The sequence below is a fragment of the Eriocheir sinensis genome, chromosome 39, assembly GCF_024679095.1.
Source record: "Eriocheir sinensis breed Jianghai 21 chromosome 39, ASM2467909v1, whole genome shotgun sequence".
NCBI lineage: Eukaryota > Metazoa > Arthropoda > Malacostraca > Decapoda > Varunidae > Eriocheir > Eriocheir sinensis.
Window position 1 is genome coordinate 3156618 of NC_066547.1, and position 19267 is coordinate 3175884.

Sequence of the window (19267 nt, forward strand, 5' to 3'; positions counted from 1 at the left end):
GCTGTCTCCTTTGTTGTAAAAAAAAATAATAATAATAATAAAATAAAGAAGCAGTATTATGGCCGTGGAGTCTATTTTACTTGCTTATTTGCCGCCGAAACTTACTACTTTCCAATCGACACCCAATAATGGATTTAATTTAAGGGTTTCTTTTCCCAGCAAACTTTATGCATGAATTATCCGGCGCCGGTGTTTATTTCTTCGACTCGCGGGAATTGAATTAACGCCCCCTTCATTTGCTTAATATATGCGACGGAGACCCACTGAAATATCTGAAAAAATACCTGCATACTCTATTAATATTTTCCGATGACTGACCCAAAACCCATCGATCGTCTCACTAAACTACCCGAAAATTAGAAAGAAGAAAACGGGTAAGAAAAAATAGGAAGAAAATTGCGAGTTTCACGCCTGATATGTCCTCCCTAAGTCCATTTATTATCCTTCATCTTCATTAGAATACAGAATAACTTATCAACCTTAGTTCTTTAACCCGTGATCCTCGCTTCCTATTTCTCCTTCTTTATCTATTACTTCCTTTCATTCCTACCACCTCTATATGCAAACTCTTCCAATCCACACCGTCCCTCATTCAACACTTCTTTATCCATACCTATCCCATGCACTCGCTCACTCCCATCCACACACCTTCCCGGCTTCCCTATCTATAATTCAATACATCCCCTCATCCTTACTCCTTCTCTACTATTCTCTACACAAACTCTTCCAAGCCACACCTTCCCTTATCCAACACTTCTTCATCCACACCTCTACCACTCGTCCAGTCCCGTCCACACACCTTCCCGGCTTCCCTATCTCTTATTCAATACATCCCCTCATCCTTACCTGTTCTCTACTACTTTCTACACACACCCGTCCAAGCCACACCGTCCTCATCCAACACTTCTTCATCCACACTTCTACCACTCATCCAGTCCCGTCCACACACCTTCCCGGCTTCCCTGTCCCTTTAAGCCGCCAAACACACCTGGTGACTCCCTACCTGGCGACTCCTTCCGCCTCCCCCACACCTGGCCGAGGCAATATCCCTCCGCGGGTCACTGAGCAGCTAAATATCGGACCACTGACCAAAGTCCGCTGAGGGAGCAAATCCGACCTTTCCCTTTTTCCCCTCCTGCTTCCGATCTCTCGTTTACTATATTTTTTTTTCTTTTCTTTTTTGCCATCTCTCTCTCTCTCTCTCTCTCTCTCTCTCTCTCTCTCTCTCTCTCCTCCTTGACCCTGCTGGAGCTTTCATCAAATTATGCTTTTTTCTTCTTCTTAAATTCCTCCTCCTTCTTCTCTTTCTCCTTCTCCCTCCTTTATTGCCCTTTGTCTCCTGTCTTCACCTTTATTCTCATTTCCTCGCCTCGCCGCTTCTTCCTCTTCTTACGTTTTCTGCTTCTGTTTCATGTATAATTTAACGTTCTTGGTCTTCTTTCTCTTCCCTTCCCTTCTATTCCTTTCTCTTCTCTTTCTCTTCCATTTCCATCATGATCTCGAACTGCGCAATATAATGTTTTCCTTTTCATTTACCTCCAAACTTTCCGCCATTGCTTTAATCTCCTAACTTTGATTTCTATTTTCGTCCGCTAATGTCCACTTGTTCCACGCATTTAAGTTAAGCTTCCTCCTCCCCTTCACTTATTACTTACAGCTCAACTTCATTCCTTTCCTCCTCCTCCACTTCCCTCTCCTACTTCTACGTCTTTCCTCTAATCCTCACCCATTCACATACTCCAACATACGTCTCATTATTTTTCCCTTCATTAATCTATCATCATCATCCCTTTACCATCACTTCGTCTTTATCATTTATCTTACTTCGTCTAATTACAAGTCCACTTATAAAACGATTCAATCTTTTTATAGCAGCACCACCACACCACCACCACCACCTCTTCCTCCTTCAACAGACTTTCTTCTCTTCTTTCATTCCCTAAAATTGAACCTTCACCTTTTCCTCGCCTCTAGCACTTTACCGTCTTTTCCCACTCCCCCCCCCCCCCACCTTTAAATTTTATCCTACCTTCCCTCATTTTACCTCACCACCCTCACCATCACCTCCAATTTCTCCTTCTCCAGACGTAACCCTCCCTTTTCCTCACTTCTAACACTGTACCGTCTCCCTCCTATTCTCTCTCCCTCCAACCTTAATCTCCCTTTCCTCCTACCTCGCCCCTTCTCTCTCTTACCGCCTTCTCTTTCCTTCTCCAATACTTTTCTTCCTTCTCTTATTTCATATCTTAAAATTAAACCCTCACCTTTTCCCTCACTTCCAGGATTTCTATATTCCTCTCCCTTCAAAACCTAGCCGCCCAGTCCTCCTCCTCCCTGACTAACACCTGCTCCTACTACTTCAATACTTTTCTTCCATCTCTTATTTCATATCTTAAAATTGCGCCTTCACCTTTTTTTCCCCAAATTGAGCCTTCACCTTTGTTTCCCCACTTCCAGCACTGTACCGTCTTCCTCTCTACCTCCGTCTCTAACCTTCCCTTCCTCCTCTTCCCTCACCCTCTCCTCCTCCTATTACTACTATTACATTTTTTTTTCTTATCATCTTCCATATCTTAAAATTGATCCTTCACCTTTTTTCTCACTTCTTAAATTACCATCTCCCTCTCCCTCCAACCATAACCTACCATACCTTCTCTTACCTCACCCTTAACTGATCCTCCTCCATCTTCAACACATTTTTTTCCTTTTCTTTCACTCCTTAAATTTGGAACTCTTCTTTTTCTCACTTCCAGAACTACCATCTCCCTCTCCCTCCATCCCCAGCCTCTCCTTCCTCCTACCTCAACCTATACCTACTCCTCCTCCTCCTCCTCCTCCAACAGTCTTCCAGGGCTAAGACGGTAAACAGAGATGCAGCGTCGACTTCAATAAGCGCCAGATATTAGAGGCATCAGCGCGGCCCAGACGGTAAATACACCCTTCCTTCCTCCCTCCCTTATTCCCATCCCTCTAGCGGCCGAGCACGGAGCACAGGGAAGAGCGATGACTATAGTGAAGGTTCTTGGTTGGAGTTTGGTATCCTTGGGTATGTGAGGGGAGAAGGGGTGCGGGTGAGGAGAAAGAGAGAGGGGGTGATTGAGAGAGACGGGGGGAGGGTAGAGAAGGGAGGCAAGGGGAGAGAAAGTGGGAGAAAGTGGGAGATAGGGGGAGAGTAGACGGGAGAGAAGGGAAGAGAGGGAACAGGGAGTATAAGTGGGTAGAGAAGGGGAGAGAAAAAGAGAGAGAGAGAGAACAGGAAAAAGAAGAGGGTAGAGAAGGGGTAAAACAAGGGAGGGAGAAAAGAGGGGTGAGAAGAGGAGACAGAAGAGGATAAAGAAGGGACAGAGGAGAAGAGAAAGAAGAAGAGAAAGGGAGAAGAGAAAAATGAAGAGATGTCAGGCGCGAGCTACGAAGATGACATATGTGTGTTTGTATGTCTGTGTGTGCGTGTGTGTGTGACCCTTCATTTGTTTCCCCGCTCTTTGAGTTGTCGCCGTTGTTTTTCTTGTGTTTGACGGGAGCGTGAGTGGTGGACGCAGAATAAATACAAAGGCCAACACACGTAGCTTGTTGTTGTCAGGGAAAGGAAGACAAACAAACACACAAACACAGACACAAACACACACACACACACACACACACACACACACAGGGTCATATTTTCACCCGCCCCCTCCCCCCCATCAATAAATCCACACCACCAGCCAGCCAGTAAGCAAACAAACAACAATGCAACGTGAATATATGTGTATGTATATGCATGGCAAAGGTCAGGTCAGGTCAGGTCAGGTCATGTTAGGTCGGTTCCCTTATCCACACGTCCTCATTTTGGCTTCATTTTCCCTTGATGAAGTTTGTGTTTAGGCCGTGAGTTTCCCGCGCTAGCTTCATTTTCGGCTTTCATCTTCTTTCTCTGTGGGCTTAAGTTCCCCCCCCTCCCCCCACCCTTCTGTGTCTATTAGCATTCTCCCACTCTCTCATTCTCCTACTTCTCCTTCTCCTCCTCATCATCATTCTTGCTCAGTTATGTTTCTCCTTGCTTCATTATCTTCGCCTCATTTTCTATCATCATCCTCCCACTCTCTCATTCTTCTCCTACTTCTTCTCCTCCTCCTCATCATCATCATTCTTGCTCCGTTATGTTTCTCCTCGTGTATCTTGCCCTCATTTTCCTTTCCTTTGTTTTTTTTTAGTTTCTCCCTCATCTTCCATTTCCCTTATTCATCTTCCTATCTCATATTCTGTTTAATTGTTTCTCCTCATACTCTTCCTCATTCTTGTCCCGTCTTGTTCCCACTCATCTCCTTCCTTCCCTCTCTTCCTCTCCCTTGTTTCCTAGTTTCTCCTTCATCTTTCATATCCTTCATTCATCCTCTGCCTGTTGGAGTTGTGAGTTGTTGACGTCTGCATTTCCTTTCTTTCTCACTTTTCTCTTTTTTTATTTAACTTCTCTTTCCTCATTTTCTCCTTATATTTGCTTGTGTTTCTCCTTCTTTTTATTCTATTCCTTTCTTTCTCTCTTCCCTCTTTTTCTATTTAAAATCTCTTTCGCTTATCCTTTTCTTGCATTTGCTCCATTACTGCCTTTCCCACACTCCCCAACGTACACCTCTTCTCTCTACAGTACACTTCCTGCTCTGCTTCCCTCCCCTTACTCCCCACGGGCTGGTCACCTTTCCCCAACACTCCCCCCTATATACCCTACCCTTTTTTCTCCTGTTTTCTCATTTCTCACCTTTCTCACTTACTGCTCTGATATATATATTTACAAAGAAAAACACAATGGGAAACAAAGCATCACACGAAAAAGCAAACGTGGTGGTTAGCCTGCGGGAGGACCTGTGCAGGCTGGACACCTTGAGGGTGTCCTACAGGGGCGGTGGCTGCCTCAGGAGGCGGCGGCAGATCGCCTCCTTTACCTTCCCCAGCACCGGCTGGTGGAGCGCCGAGGGGATTGCAGCGTGCGAGGCCGAGGGCGGCCTGAGCGTGCCGTTGGCCGCGCTCAAAAAGAAGGACGGCAGCAAGACCGTCCAGCTGCGCTGCAGCTCTGGCAGGAGGACCCTGCTGAAGGCCGCGATGACGCTTGGGAAGTTCATCGACAGCCTCGAGTTCCTGCACTTTTCGCTGCACTGTGACAGCCGAGACTCGAGGGTTGCCTACACCAGCATGCGGTGCAACGGGCACCGCTGCGTTGAGGCGGCACGGCGTACTGAGGCAAATGGCGTGAAAGACGTCAGTGCCCCCACCAAAGCTACGACTACCCCACCAGATGATGCCAGAGAGATCACAAAAGCTTCAGTTATCCCGGCAGGTGATGCCAGACCCATCACCAAAGACTCAGCCACCGAGGAAGGTGATGCCAGACCCATCACCAAAGACTCAGCCACCGAGGAAGGTGATGCCAGACCCATCACCAAAGACTCAGCCACCCAGGAAGGTGATGCCAGACCCATCACCAAAGACTCAGCCACCCAGGAAGGTGATGCCAGACCCATCACCAAAGACTCAGCCACCGAGGAAGGTGATGCCAGACCCATCACCAAAGACTCAGCCACCGAGGAAGGTGATGCCAGACCCATCACCAAAGACTCAGCCACCCAGGAAGGTGATGCCAGACCCATCACCAAAGACTCAGTCACCGAGGCAGGTGATGACAGCCACATCACCATGGCCTCAACCACCGAGGTAGGTGGTGACAGCCACATCACCAAGGCCTCAACCACCGAGGCAGGTGATGACAGCCACATCACCAAGGCCTCAACCACCGAGGCAGGTGGTGACAGCCACATCACCAAGGCCTCAACCACCGAGGCAGGTGATGACAGCAGCATCACCAAGGCCTCAACCACCGAGGCAGGTGATGACAGCAGCATCACCAAGGCCTCAACCACTGAGGCAGGTGATGACAGCCACATCACCAAGGCCTCAACCACTGAGGCAGGTAATGACAGCCACATCACCAAGGCCTCAACCACCGAGGCAGGTGATGACAGCCACATCACCAAGGCCTCAACCACTGAGGCAGGTAATGACAGCCACATCACCAAGGCCTCAACCACCGAGGCAGGTGATGACAGCCACATCACCAAGGCCTCAACCACCGAGGCAGGTGATGAAAGCGCCCCGACCTCTGCCTCAGGTAATAAGGTCAATGGTGTGAAGGAAGCCAGTGTGGTGATGACCCAGGCCTCGAACTGTGAGGTCAATGACGTGAGGGAAACCAGCGGAACGGCCCAAGACTACACCAACCAGTCTCTCCGCCGCCGGAAGGTCAAGAAGCCCAAACGGAGCGCCCGCAGAAGGGATACCGTGATTCCCAGGAGACACGCAGCACCTTGCACATGGACGGACGCATTTGTTGACGTCACAGCGATCTGTGCCGTCGTCGTGTCCGGCGTCCTGGCGTACTACACGTGCTGTTGAGGCGCCGCCACGCCCGCCCGGAGGCCTTGTTGGGCACGGGCAGTGAAACCTTTACGTCTTACTTGAGATGATTCTGGCACGGGCCATTGTCTCATCTCTTTCTCTATCCCTATCTCCATTACTACTCTTTTTTGCATTCTGTATATTGTCACAATTTCTCTCTCTCTCTCTCTCTCGAATCGCAACTGGTGACTTCCAAAGCAAAAAACTTCCTTTACACTTCTCTTCTCCCTTTTCTTTCTCCTCTTCCTCCTCCTCCTCCTCCTTTTCACATTGGAAAAGAGACGACTGCGGGGAGACATGATACAAGTCTGTAAGTACCTGAACAAGCTCAGCAATGTTGATCACTCCAAACTCTTCACGTTACAAAACTAACCCGAGGACAAGAAACAATGGAAAACAATCCAAGCATAGCGATGCAATACCGACATCGGCAGGAGTTATTTCTCGAATAGAGTGGTTCGCCACTGGAACAGCCTTCCTGCAGAAGTAGTTAGCGCTGAGACAATCAACTCCTTCAAGAAACGCATTGATCGACAATTTGCTACATCGGGAGAGAACTGAATGTATCCAAGCGTAGGTACACAAGTGCTTTAATCCTTCCCTCAAGCCACTCCTGTGGCTGACGGATTGATTAAATCATTGAGAGCAGGCAGCCTTGTAATGAGCCAACAGGCTTTCTGCTGCCTGCTCGTCCATGTTTCCTCTTCCTCCCCTCCAACATTCAGTCCCTATCCTGCCCTCCATCACGTGTCGTCCCAAACATTTCCAACTCAGCTTGTATCATATTTCTCATTAACTCGTAACTCTGAAAACATACGGGGCGCCTCCCTCAATACACACACACACACACACTAACATAAACCAAAAAACAGACAAACAGAGGCGAGCATACACAGACACGCAGACAGACAGACAAACAAGCAAACAGAGAAACATACAGATAAAAACAGCGAACGAACGAACATACTATAAGCGCACGACCTAGGACAATGATTCTCTCTCTCTCTCTCTCTCTCTCTCTCTCTCTCTCTCTCTCTCTCTCTCTCTCTCTCTCTCTCTCTCTCTCTCTCTCTCTCTCTCTCTCTCTCTCTCTCTCTCTCTCTCTCTCTCTCAAAGCCTCCGCCCCGTCATAACTTTTAATATCACGTGTCTGTAAATGGAGAGGTGAAGGACGCGAGCGGAGAGACAAGGGAGGAAGAGGAGGGAAGGAGAGAAGGGAGGGAAGAGAAGGTGGAAGTGTGAGAGGTGACAGATGGAGTAAAGTGGAGGAGCAGAAGAGTGGAGGAAGGTGATGAGGAACGCAGAGGTGAGATCATGAAGAAGGTGCATAAGAGAATGGAAGTAAAGTATATTATAAATTGTTGTAAAGTATGTTATAAGTGCAGTTAAGTATATAAAACCGAGAGGAAGACTGAAGGTGTGTAAGAATGAGCGAGAAACCGGGAAAAAGGGAGAATAAAAGAGAATAATTTAGAATAAGAGCATGGGGGAAGTGGAGATGCTAGATAGGAAGAGAGGGAAAACGGAAAGAGAGTGAAATAAAGAGGATGTGAACAGACAGAACGAGAGCATAAAGCTGAATAACACAAAGAAAAGGGAAGAATACATGACAAAATGGAAATGGCGGGAAACAAATAAGGGAAAAAAGAACTAAAGATGCATGACAAGTATGGAGCGAAGAACAGTGCTAAGGAGGAGGGAGGAGGAGGGAAAGGAGGAAGAGAGAGGACAAGGCGAGGAATAAAAAGAGGAAGAAGGAGGTAGAAGGATGAGGGGGGGGTAAGAAGGGGAAGGGGGTAAGAAGGGGAGGGGGATAAGGAGAAGGGGAGGGGGTAAGAAGGAGGGGAGGGGAGTAAGAAGGGGAAGGGTATAAGAAGGAGGGGATAAGGAAGGGAGGGTAAGGAGGGAAAGTGGGTAAGGAGGGAAGGTAAGAAGGGAGGGGATGAGGAGAAGGGAGGGGTCAGGAGGAGGAGGAGGGAAGGGTATAAGAAGGGAGGGATAAGGAGAAGGAGGGGTGGTAAGGAGGAAGGGGAGGATGAGGAGAAGGGAGGGTCAGGAGGAGGGAGTAAGAAGGGGAAGGATATAAGAAGGGGAGGGGGATAAGGAGAAGGGGAGGGGGTAAGAAGGAGGGGAAGTGGGTAAGGAGGGGAAAGGGGTAAGAAGGGGAGGGGGATAAGGAGAAGGGGAGGAGATAAGGAGAAGGAGAGGGGGTACGGAGGAGGGGGAGGGGTATCAGGCTTCAGGCGGTGACAGTGTGTGGGACAAAAGACAGCACACAAGAGACGCTGAAGACGGAGAACACACGTCGAGGTGACAATAGACGCGGAGTGCGGACTGAGGAACAGGAGGAGCGTCTCTCTCTCTCTCTCTCTCTCTCTCTCTCTCTCTCTCTCTCTCTCTCTCTCTCTCTCTCTCTCTCTCTCTCTCTCTCTCTCAACTCCATCCTGCAACTTTATTCTTTATTTCAGCACACACACACACACACACACACACACACACACACACACACACACACACACACACACACACACACACACACACGGTAATGCTTTTTCCTTTGCGCACTTACAAAAATCAAACATTTCGAGGTCTTTTTCTTTTTCTTTTTTTACCTAAACGAGCTCGTATCCACCTGCAGAAGACGGTGTTTGATCTGCCACTTTCCTGCACCATCATCACACACACACACACACACACACACACACACACACCAGAGTGAATAATGGCAGCCGCTTCATCATTATCAGCACCCAACCACTTCCATTGGCGGCACACACACACACATGCACACACGTTCGCCCCGCTACTAATGACACGCCGTTACCCGCCGCCAATAAACGAAAGCATTGACGCATTGCTCCCACTTGCTAATTACCGGCTGCATAAAAGGGAACGAGACCAATCAGCGCTGTGGTAATGCTTCTGCGGTAATTGAGAGGAACAGTGGCTCCGCTCATGACCGAAACACCGACCGAACCTCCGAACCACCACCGCGCCGGGCGAATCACTGCCTCTAATAAGTTGCCACACACCGCCACACAGCCTCGGAAGGAGAGAAAAGGAAACGAAGAGTAGGACAAGTAGCAAATGGAAGAATAGAGGTAAGAATAGAGATGACAAAAGTATAGTGATAATAGAGAAAACAAGGGGATAAAGCTGGATAACAGGGAAACAAGAGCATAATATAGGAAAAGAAGGCGTATAGAATAAGAAAAAAGGAACGCGTGTGAGAAAATGGGAACGTCAAAAAACAAAAACCGGAAAAACAAAATTAATAGGAATCGTCTAGACTTCAATAATAACTAACAACCAGGTGGTGGAATCTGACTAACCAGGACTCCCCGTGACCAATGATTACGCAGCTGAAGGTGAAATTTGACCCTTTGTGGCCTAGGGAAGGTTTATGAGGGCGGAGGTGAGGTGGGGTCAGCCGGTTATCGCGGGGGTGAGGGAGATCATGTTAAGCGGGCAGTTTCAAGCGTGTGGGCGGCGCGCGGAGCAACTCAACCCAGCGAGAAGCAAGATTGTATGACGCTACTGTGGCGGGAGAGGGAGGGAGAGAGCGGGAGGGGGAAGGAGGAAGGAGGGAGGAAAAAGGGAAGGAGAGGGAGGGAGAGGGAGAGGTTGGGAAAGGCAGGGGGTGAGAGGGAGAGAGGGGAAGGAGGGAGGGAGTGGAAGGGAGAGGGAGGGGGACGGGCAAAAGAAGGGAGGGGAAGAGGCAGAGGGAGGGAGGAGGAGAGGCAATGGAAGGGAGGGAGAGAGGAAGCAGGAGAGGGAGAGGCCGGAGAGAGTGGGAAAGGGAGAAAGAGTGGGGAAGAGGCGGAGGGAGAGAAGGAGAGAGGGGGAGAAGGAGGGAGGGTGAGAAGAGGCAGAGGTAGAAGGAGAGATCGTGGAGGGGGCGGTAGAAGCAGAGGCAGAGGAGAGGCGGGAGAGAGAGAGAGGGGCAGCATGCATAGAGTCAAGGTGGGAGGCGTTTCTCATCAAGGCGTGCAAGGTGTGGCGAGGACCTCAGGCAGCCGAGCGAACACTTGTTATGTCGAGGAAATGAAGCTCGTAAAGGCAGCGATTAGAACATCCCTTTGTATCTTATGTGTTTCTCGGCCGTGTTGTTGTTGTTCCTTCGTGCGGGCCCGTCTGTCTGGTTATTAAAAGCGCCCCACCCACCACCTACAGCAGCAGAAGCCTTCCCTCGCGCCGACCCTGATTTCGGGGTTCGTAAATTCCTTTCATGAGACTTATTTTCCCACCATTGAGGCCCATCCATCTTTGCCGACGCCGCCATAATACACCCGAAGCGGAACCTCTCCCACCTCCTCCCTCTCCTCCTCCTCCTCCTCCTCTCCTCCTGCGGCGTGGTTTACATATACATTGCTCTTCCTCCACCACCACCACTACCCAGCCTCAACCACACCCAAAGAACCACCAACATTGCTCCTGCCCTCAAGCCCACACACTCCCTCCCTCCCTCCTTCTCTCCCTCCTGACGATGCATATTACTCCTTTGCTTGATATTCCTGAGACGTGAATGAGTAGTGGCATATGAGACTGATGATAAGACTGAATACTTGACTTTCCAACACGTAGACATGTAGAGAATATACCACGTGAATGGATTTTGATATATAGACGTTTATTTCTTGCTATTTGTCGGTAATTGACGCGTATGAGACAAAATAAATCCTGCAATACACACTAGAGAAAAGAACAGAACTATACATTTCCACGCCTTGACATATATAGACAAGATACCACTCGAATGAAACTTGATATATAATGGTTCCTTTTTAATATCTTTCAGTAAATCTACGTGCGAGATCAAACAAATCCTACAATAAACATAAGAGAAAACAGCGTCACTAAACCAGGCGGGCAAAAGGGAGAGAGAGAGAGGGAGACTAGACTAAAACCGTAAAAGGGAAATGTTTAACAAGAGGCGTTTGCACCCCACCCTTTGCATCGGGGGCGTCTGTGTGTCTGTCGGTGCGTCTGTCTGTCTGTCTGTGGCCGACTTTGAAGTTATTGCGGCGAGGGGAAGGGCGAGGGGCGAAGGGCGAGGGTTGGGTGGTTGCCTTTCCTTCGCGTTTCGAGCAACTAGGGTTTTAACGAGACCTGTTTCCGCCGCCATTCGGGCTGCTTCGGCCTAGCTATACGTGTGATAATTCGGCTCGTTTTGCCTTTGAACGTTAACATTAATCTCTCTCTCTCTCTCTCTCTCTCTCTCTCTCTCTCTCTCTCTCTCTCTCTCTCTCTCTCTCTCTCTCTCTCTTGGTTGTTCGTACATCACCACAACAAGCACGAAGCCTCCTCCTCCTCCTCCTCCCTCCAGTCTCACTCCGCCATGATATATTAGTCTCCATATTTACATTTCCTTCCATAAATCTAAAACCAGACTGCCCGGGAACACGCAGTCACTACACACACACACACACACACTACAAGAGGGGGACACGATATAAGCCACCACGTCCCCTTCCCCTCCTCTTCTCTCTCCTCCCCCACCTCCGTCCCATTCTCTCCCCTCCTCCTCCTCCTCCTCCCTCTTCCCCAACCCCCCTTCAGATACTACACACAAGATGACTGATGTATATTTTCGTCCGGCACTTGGAGGCGTGACAGCTTCATGACAGTAACGATAAACAGCGCCAAGAAATCCCAACAGCCTCTAAAAATAAACTTACGCATCGCCTCGCTTCGTTGTCTTGATGAGTTTGCTTGCATGACTAATTTGAATGGGATACTTTTTCCTTTATTATTACAGGAAAGGCAAGGAGAATTTGAGGTTACCAGAAGAGTTTTGTAATATAGAAGTAAAGAATTCAGTTAAGGTTACCAGGTCAGAGTTTTGTAGTAATGTAAGAGTAAATGATTGAATGAAGGATATCGAATTGGAGTTTTGTAATATTATGAGTAGAGAATTTTAATGAGTTTGCTTGTGTGACTAATTTGAATGGTATACTTTTTTTATTTATTATTACAGGAAAGGGAAGGAGAATTAGAGGTTACCAGACGACTTTTGTCATATAGAAGTAAAGAATTCAAAAAGGTTACCAGATTAAAGTTTTGTAATATGAGTAAATAATTAAAAGAAGTAGAGAATCAAGGTTACCAGTTTAGAGTTTCGTAATAAAAGAGTAAAGAATTAAATGAGGTAGAGAATTAAGGTTACCAAATGAGAGTTCCTCGTAAAATAAAAGCAAAGAACTTGTAATAACAATGACGATTTTTTGTAAAGGATATCAGCGAAACATCTCATCAAATCACCAACGCGAAAGAATACGTTAAAAAAAAGACTCAATCCAATTACCGAAATGACGGAAGGCATTGAACGTATTTACTTCATTCAGTGCGAAACGTATTCACTCGGATTTATCATTAATTAAGCACTTAACGGATTAGCTCGCATTAGTCCAGGTGAAACATCCGCATTTTAAAGTCATTCTTCCACCCCCGCCACGTGCCACTACTCGGAGATCGGGTTGGGCATCATCATGGTAAATATATATGTTTAAACGAGGCATCTCAAAAAACATATACAACTACACAAATATTTCTGGACATCATCACGGTAGATATATATACATGTTTAAAGAGTTATATCAAGAAACGTTTTAACATACGACACACAAAAAAAATCCTGATAGCACGATAGCTGTACATGATTAAAGGAGGTATTCAAGAAACATACTGGGCATACTACATATTTCCAGACATCATGGCAGCTGTACATATTAAAAGGAGTTATTACAAGACATCATGGCAGACACAAAATTCCTATACTTTAATATATAGTTCAGGTGCATCTAGGTCCCCTTACTTAAACAAAAAAAAAAACATCTAAAATCATACTTATAATGATACAATGTGTTTTATTACTTAAATGTAAAATAAGCACTGTCGTTAAGGACGCGAGATGCACCTGCTCGCTTGCTAATTACCCCGACCACTAGCACCCGGCAAAGGACTTATATTAATTATCTTCCCATTAAACACTCCAGAAACCACCACCACTCATCATCCCACCCACCCCTTCCCCCTCACTTCACCACAACCACCACTCCTCAACCCACTCCGCTCCTTCCTCACCACCACCACCAACACCACTACAAGTCACCCTTCACCATACCCAACAATACCCACTCCCCCACCACCACCACAAGCCTTAACTATACTTACAGGAGCTGCGCAGGCCGGGTAGTCGGGGGCCGCGGCTTAGCTTCGGTCAGCAGCCAGCAGCCTCGTGGTTCGCGTCACACCGCCGAATTCACACTCCGCGGACACTCACTAAACACAACGCTGCGAACGGTCACCAACACTAACATTAACTAAACATCTACAAAATCAACCCCATATTATACACAGACTCCATAAGATCATAACAACAGAAGGAAATCACAGGTTATTTCTCCCTCCTCCCCTCCCCAAACAGCCACCATATTGATAATTACAGGTTAAGTATCACATTTCACCTGCTCCCCGTGCGAATTTGGCCCTAATTAACCTCTGACTAAACAAACAGGTAATCAGGAGACACTGCAGATTACTGATAACTAACTATATTCACAAGTTAACAATCAGGTAAAGCACAAAAAGTATACACGATTAAGATGACAACACTCACCTCTCGCCGCCTCCGGACCTGCCGGCTTCTAAGGGACGCCGCCGAGGTGCCCCGGGGCTTCCGACGCCTAGACACCGCCCCATTGACCAATCACAGCTTATTTAACGCTGACCAATGAGTGGCGAGGACATGTCACGAGTAGGAGGCCCGGAAAGGTTCATGTAGCTTCTAACTGAACGAGTCGAGTAAATTAACAGCGAGTCTGCTATATTTGCCATCATTTAAGGAGCTTTACTATGTATGGTCTTACATAAACAGTTGGCCTGACTTGACGCGACCCTTCTAGAGTGAGTAGTTAATAGAAAAGTCACCTAAATTAATCTGCAATAGCAAGTGGAACCACGACTCGCTCAGACTCGAAAGCCGCGACTCATTTCGAATCAACGCAAAAGAATAGACGGAGAGAGTTATGTAAGAGCTATAGTGCCATAAATGGTAAATTGAAGTGATATGAATACTATAATGAACCCGAAAACCTGAATTAAAGCATCTTAAAACAAATGGATCGTACAAATAAAGCGCTTTCATTTCGTCCCCAGCAGCCGTAAGTGGCAATACATCCCCATCACCACCTGTGCAGATGCGACTCTTGCCACCTCCTCCCAGCGACTAATTAAACACAACAAAACTCCTTAACCGGAAAGTTCAGGGAGGATAATGGTGCCCCGACAAGCCGCCCCACCCCCGCGCGTCCCTTCAGGTGGCGGGGCAGAGCAGGACGCCTTGATCTGACCGAAGGAGACGAACACGAAGGGCGTCGCCGAGTACTTGTCGGTCCTGCCCCTCGCTAGAATACGTCACCCCTCCCCCCACTCTCCCTCCTTCCACTACCCTCCCCCTTACTCCTCCCCTATCCACCTCCCTCCTCGCACTGCCCCTCCCCCTTCCCCCGCTCTCCTCCTACCCCCTTCCCCTTCCACCTTCCTCCAACGCACTTCCCATACTCCACCCCCTCTCTGCCCTTACCTCCCCTTCCACCCCCTTCCCGCTCTGTCTCTGTACCCCGCCCCTCCTCCTCCATTGTTACATCATTTTACACTCCCTTTTATATCCGCTTCCTTTTTAGATCATCCTCCCTTGTTGAAGCAGAGATGTTGAAGCTGAAGGCATGGACAGGTTAATTGAATGTAGGCGTTGGTCAGGTGGAAAGTCACAGGTTTAGTTAGAGAAAAAAAAAAAGGCTCCAATCATCTTCACTGAGCATGCGCAAGAAGCCAAGCCGGATACACAAATATACGAACATACACGTGTCTATCCCTCTCCCTCTCTCTCTCTACACACACACACACACACACACACACACACACACACTTTGGGCGATAAATATTCGGTAAATTTCCCATAAAAAAATCGACTAATGAATTCCTGCATATTAATAAACGCGACACGAAAAAGTACTAATGAATCGCAAGCAAATATTACGGAATAAAATGTTCGATGACTTATTTTAATTAACTCGTAAACGAAATAAAAACGCGATATTTATGGAGCAAGACGCGAGTTATGATGAGAGAGAGAGAGAGAGAGAGAGAGAGAGAGAGAGAGAGAGAGAGAGAGAGAGAGAGAGAGAGAGATGCTGTATGTGTGAGAGTATGAGAACAGCCACACTATCACCATCAACTCCATCATCACCATCACCACCACCATCACCATCTGTCAACTCCCAAAGCATTGCAATCACTCTTAGGCTAACGTGATTCATTCTGCGTTCATTTTTCCACACACACACACACACACACACACACACACACACACACACACACACACACACACACACCTCCCTACTCACTCACACGCCCTTAAATCATAAAAAAAAATACTACCTCAAATATTCAGAATAGTTAAACCCTCAATACTGCATCACTTACACAAATCTTTCCCTTCCCACCTCTTATCACATTATCTCCCCCTCCTCCTCCTCCTCCTAATCCTCCTCCTCCTCCGCACCTGTCTACACCTGTGCGGGGAATAGGATGCTAATTGGAGGAGGGTTCTCTGGGTTGTTCGGCATCCAAACATCTCGTCGCGCGGGTGAATATGCATCAGCACGAGCCCTGCCTGATGAAGTGCCGTCTCGTGTGTGCGTGTGTGTGTGTGTGTGTCTCCCGGGCCCGTCCACGCGAGATGCACCTTATCCTGCCTCAACGTCTCTGTAATCCCCAATCCGTCTCTCTCTCTGTGCTTCCCTACACCTTCACCACCTTGCTTTCTTTTTCAATCTACCCTTTTCCACTCCTCTGTACTCTAATCAGGAACAGTAAGTAGCGGGCTTTTTCATTCTTTAATATTGTTTTCTTTTTTTTACGCCCTTGAACTGTCTCCTTTGCTGTAAAAAAATAATAATAAAAAAATATCCATGTCCTACCCTGCCCAATGCACTCTGCCTGTCTGCCTATCTTTCTGTTCCCCTTCACTCACTTCACACTATCCCGCCCTGGCTCTTTCTACCTCAACTTATTCCACTCTGTACCTTCTAATAACACTCTGTCCTCCCATTCCACCCTCTATCTCTCTCCCTTTCTCCTTGTACCATTCCTGTTTCTACCATTTTCCTTTCATCTAACTGACCCAGCCTCGCCCTATCTGCTTGTCGTACCTCCTCCTCCTCCTCCTCCTCCTCCTCTTGTACACACTGCCACGCCCTTGCCTCCTCGTCAGCCATATACCCCCACCAGTAACCACACCCATGACCCCTTCTATCCCTCCTTCCCTCCCTGCCTCCTGTTGTGGGTGACGGTATGACACGGGCCCGCGCTCTCCTCGCCCGCTCCATTACCATATGAAAAGGTGCTAACTTCCCTCCCTTCACCGGCCGAGGGGAGGGAATGAAGGGTACTCCAGTGTTGGGTATGTGGAAGGGAAAGGAAGGAGAGATGGGGAGAGAGAGATTGGTATGGAGGGAGAAATGAGGAAGGGAAGGAGAGGAGGTGTATAGGTATGGAGGTAAGGAGGTAGAGGAGGAAGTGAGGAGATGGGTTGGGTATGGGGAAGGGAGAGAGAGGGGAGGGGTATAGGTAAGGAGGGAAGGAGGGAGATGAAGGGAGGGAGAAAGTGAGGCAGTAAACGACTAAACGGAGTCTGTACACGCTTCATTGAGACTTAAGAGAAGACTTTTTTTTAACGATGTATTGAGGCGAGTCAAACATTTTCTCTCTCTCTCTCTCTCTCTCTCTCTCTCTCTCTCTCTCTCTCTCTCTCTCTCTCTCTCTCTCTCTCTCTCTCTCTCTCTCTCTCTCTCTCTCTCTCTCTCTCTGTTACCCTTCCATGCCCTCCGGTTTGCCCAATCTCCTGCCCCCGCCCCCCGTGCCCTAAGCCCCCGCCGCCCCCCTTCTCCGCGCCTGAGTCACATTGCAGGCCGCACCCCTCCCTGGTCACCTGTACCTGCCCATGGAGTTACCTGCCGCACCGAGACAAAAGCCAGTGTCCCCGCCATGACCCCGCGCCCTGCCACACCCTGACCCCTTGTCCTGCACCCACATACACACACATAGATGCATACACACGCACACACACACACGCATATACAGGCAACCACCTCCCCCACCGCCCTAAATACACATACCCACCCCACCCACATCCCCTAAATCACACACAAAAAAATGCTACTTGTGTGAAAATGAGAGAGAGAGAAACAACACACTATCACTATTACCTCCATCACCATCACCATCACCACCACAATCACCACCATCGTCACCAGTATCACCATCTGTCAACCCCTAAAGCATTGCAATCACTCTTAGGCCAATGTGATTTATCTTGCACACATATTTCTACACACACACACACACACACACACACACACACACACACACACACACACACACACACACACACACACACGCCAACCATCCATCTCACCCACACCAACATCCATCCCTCAACTAACCCATCCACCCACCCACCCACCCTTCTACCCACCCACACGCCCTTATATCATAAAAAAACGAACCTATTACCTCGAATATTTGGAATAGTGTAACTCTCAATGCAGCATCACTCCACAAATCTTTCATCACACTGCTTATCACATCATCTCCTCTTCCTCCTCCTCCTCCTCCTCCTTCTCACACTGCTTACACACACACGCACACGTTTCAAAATCAAATTACTCTTATAAAGTTGCAGTCTCGATGGGCAAAATATATATATATCTTATTTGCTCAAGTGTCATTATCTGTAATATCTCTATCATTATTACTAATCATCTTATCACCTTTTAAATAATTCACTGTAATCGATATATTAAATTCGATGTTTTCCCGTTCAGAATTTCTACCCCAGTATTGGAAGGAAAATATATGCGATGATTAAGAGATTTTTTTTTTATTGTATCAGGTTCACATATTTGTTCTCAGCCGTCTATTGATCACTTTTGGCCATTCATCAATACTCTTTTTTATGGAGGAAGTGATAAGCGATTCTTTTCTCTCAATTACTTTTTTTCCCTTGAGTTCCTTCCTTTACCGTAAAAATAACAAATAAATAAATGAAATAAATCATGCTCTTAATCCCATACTTGGCGCTTCCTATCAAACCCGCTGTATCACATTCCTTATACGAAGCCAGTCACTAAATTACAACTTATCTAATTCACTCTTATGTTCAAGCTTGCAGGCGAGATACCAGTAATAAAGCAAAGGTTAAATGAGGATGTCCTGAACGTATAAAAAGATACATTAATTATACTACAAGACAGATACACAGTGACTCATGATTAACAGGAGCGAGAGGAGAAGAAGGCGAGGAGGAAGTGAGCTAATGAACTACTTCGCGTCAGCTGCTGCGCTCACAAAGCCGCTTAGGGGGTGTGCTGCGTCCCTGCCACCGTCACCTCGCCTCACCTGCGGGAAGACAGAGAAAAAAATTAAAATAGGTAAATAAAGTAGAGGAACATCTTTGCTAACGCTGATAGTAAAGGTAGTATTGTAATAGTAGTAGTAGCAGTAGTGATGGTAGCAGTAGTAGTAGTAGTAGTAGTAGTAGTAGTAGTAGTAGTAGTTATGAGGATGATATAAAGAATGAGAATAATAAGAGTAAACAGTAATAATAATAATAATAATAATAATAATAATAATAATAATAATAATAATAATAATAATAATAATAATAATAATAATAATAAGCAAAAACATCAACACCTCTAACACCTGGTCATTTTCTCCGCCTCATTTTCCCACCAGGTATGTGCGTCCACCTCCCGTGACGCCGCCACCGCCTCCA

At 47.2% G+C, this 19267-nt stretch overlaps 1 protein-coding gene across 50 annotated transcripts; it reads left to right on the forward strand.

Moving 5' to 3' along the window:
- Positions 1-4746: 4746 nt before the first annotated feature.
- LOC127008871 (serine-rich adhesin for platelets-like) lies at positions 4747-6559 on the forward strand. Of its 50 annotated transcripts, XM_050881295.1 has the most exons (6): positions 4748-5395; positions 5480-5563; positions 5648-5685; positions 5728-5815; positions 5858-5941; positions 5984-6559. In XM_050881295.1, the coding sequence occupies exons 1-6, from the start codon at positions 4783-4785 to the stop codon at positions 6421-6423; spliced, it is 1347 nt and encodes a 448-aa protein (XP_050737252.1). In that variant the 5' UTR covers positions 4748-4782; the 3' UTR covers positions 6424-6559. The 50 variants fall into 50 exon arrangements, with proteins under 50 accessions (XP_050737220.1, XP_050737216.1, XP_050737218.1 ...); XM_050881280.1 differs by having other exon boundaries at positions 4748-5563; XM_050881282.1 differs by having other exon boundaries at positions 4748-5521.
- The last annotated feature ends 12708 nt before the right edge of the window (positions 6560-19267 follow it).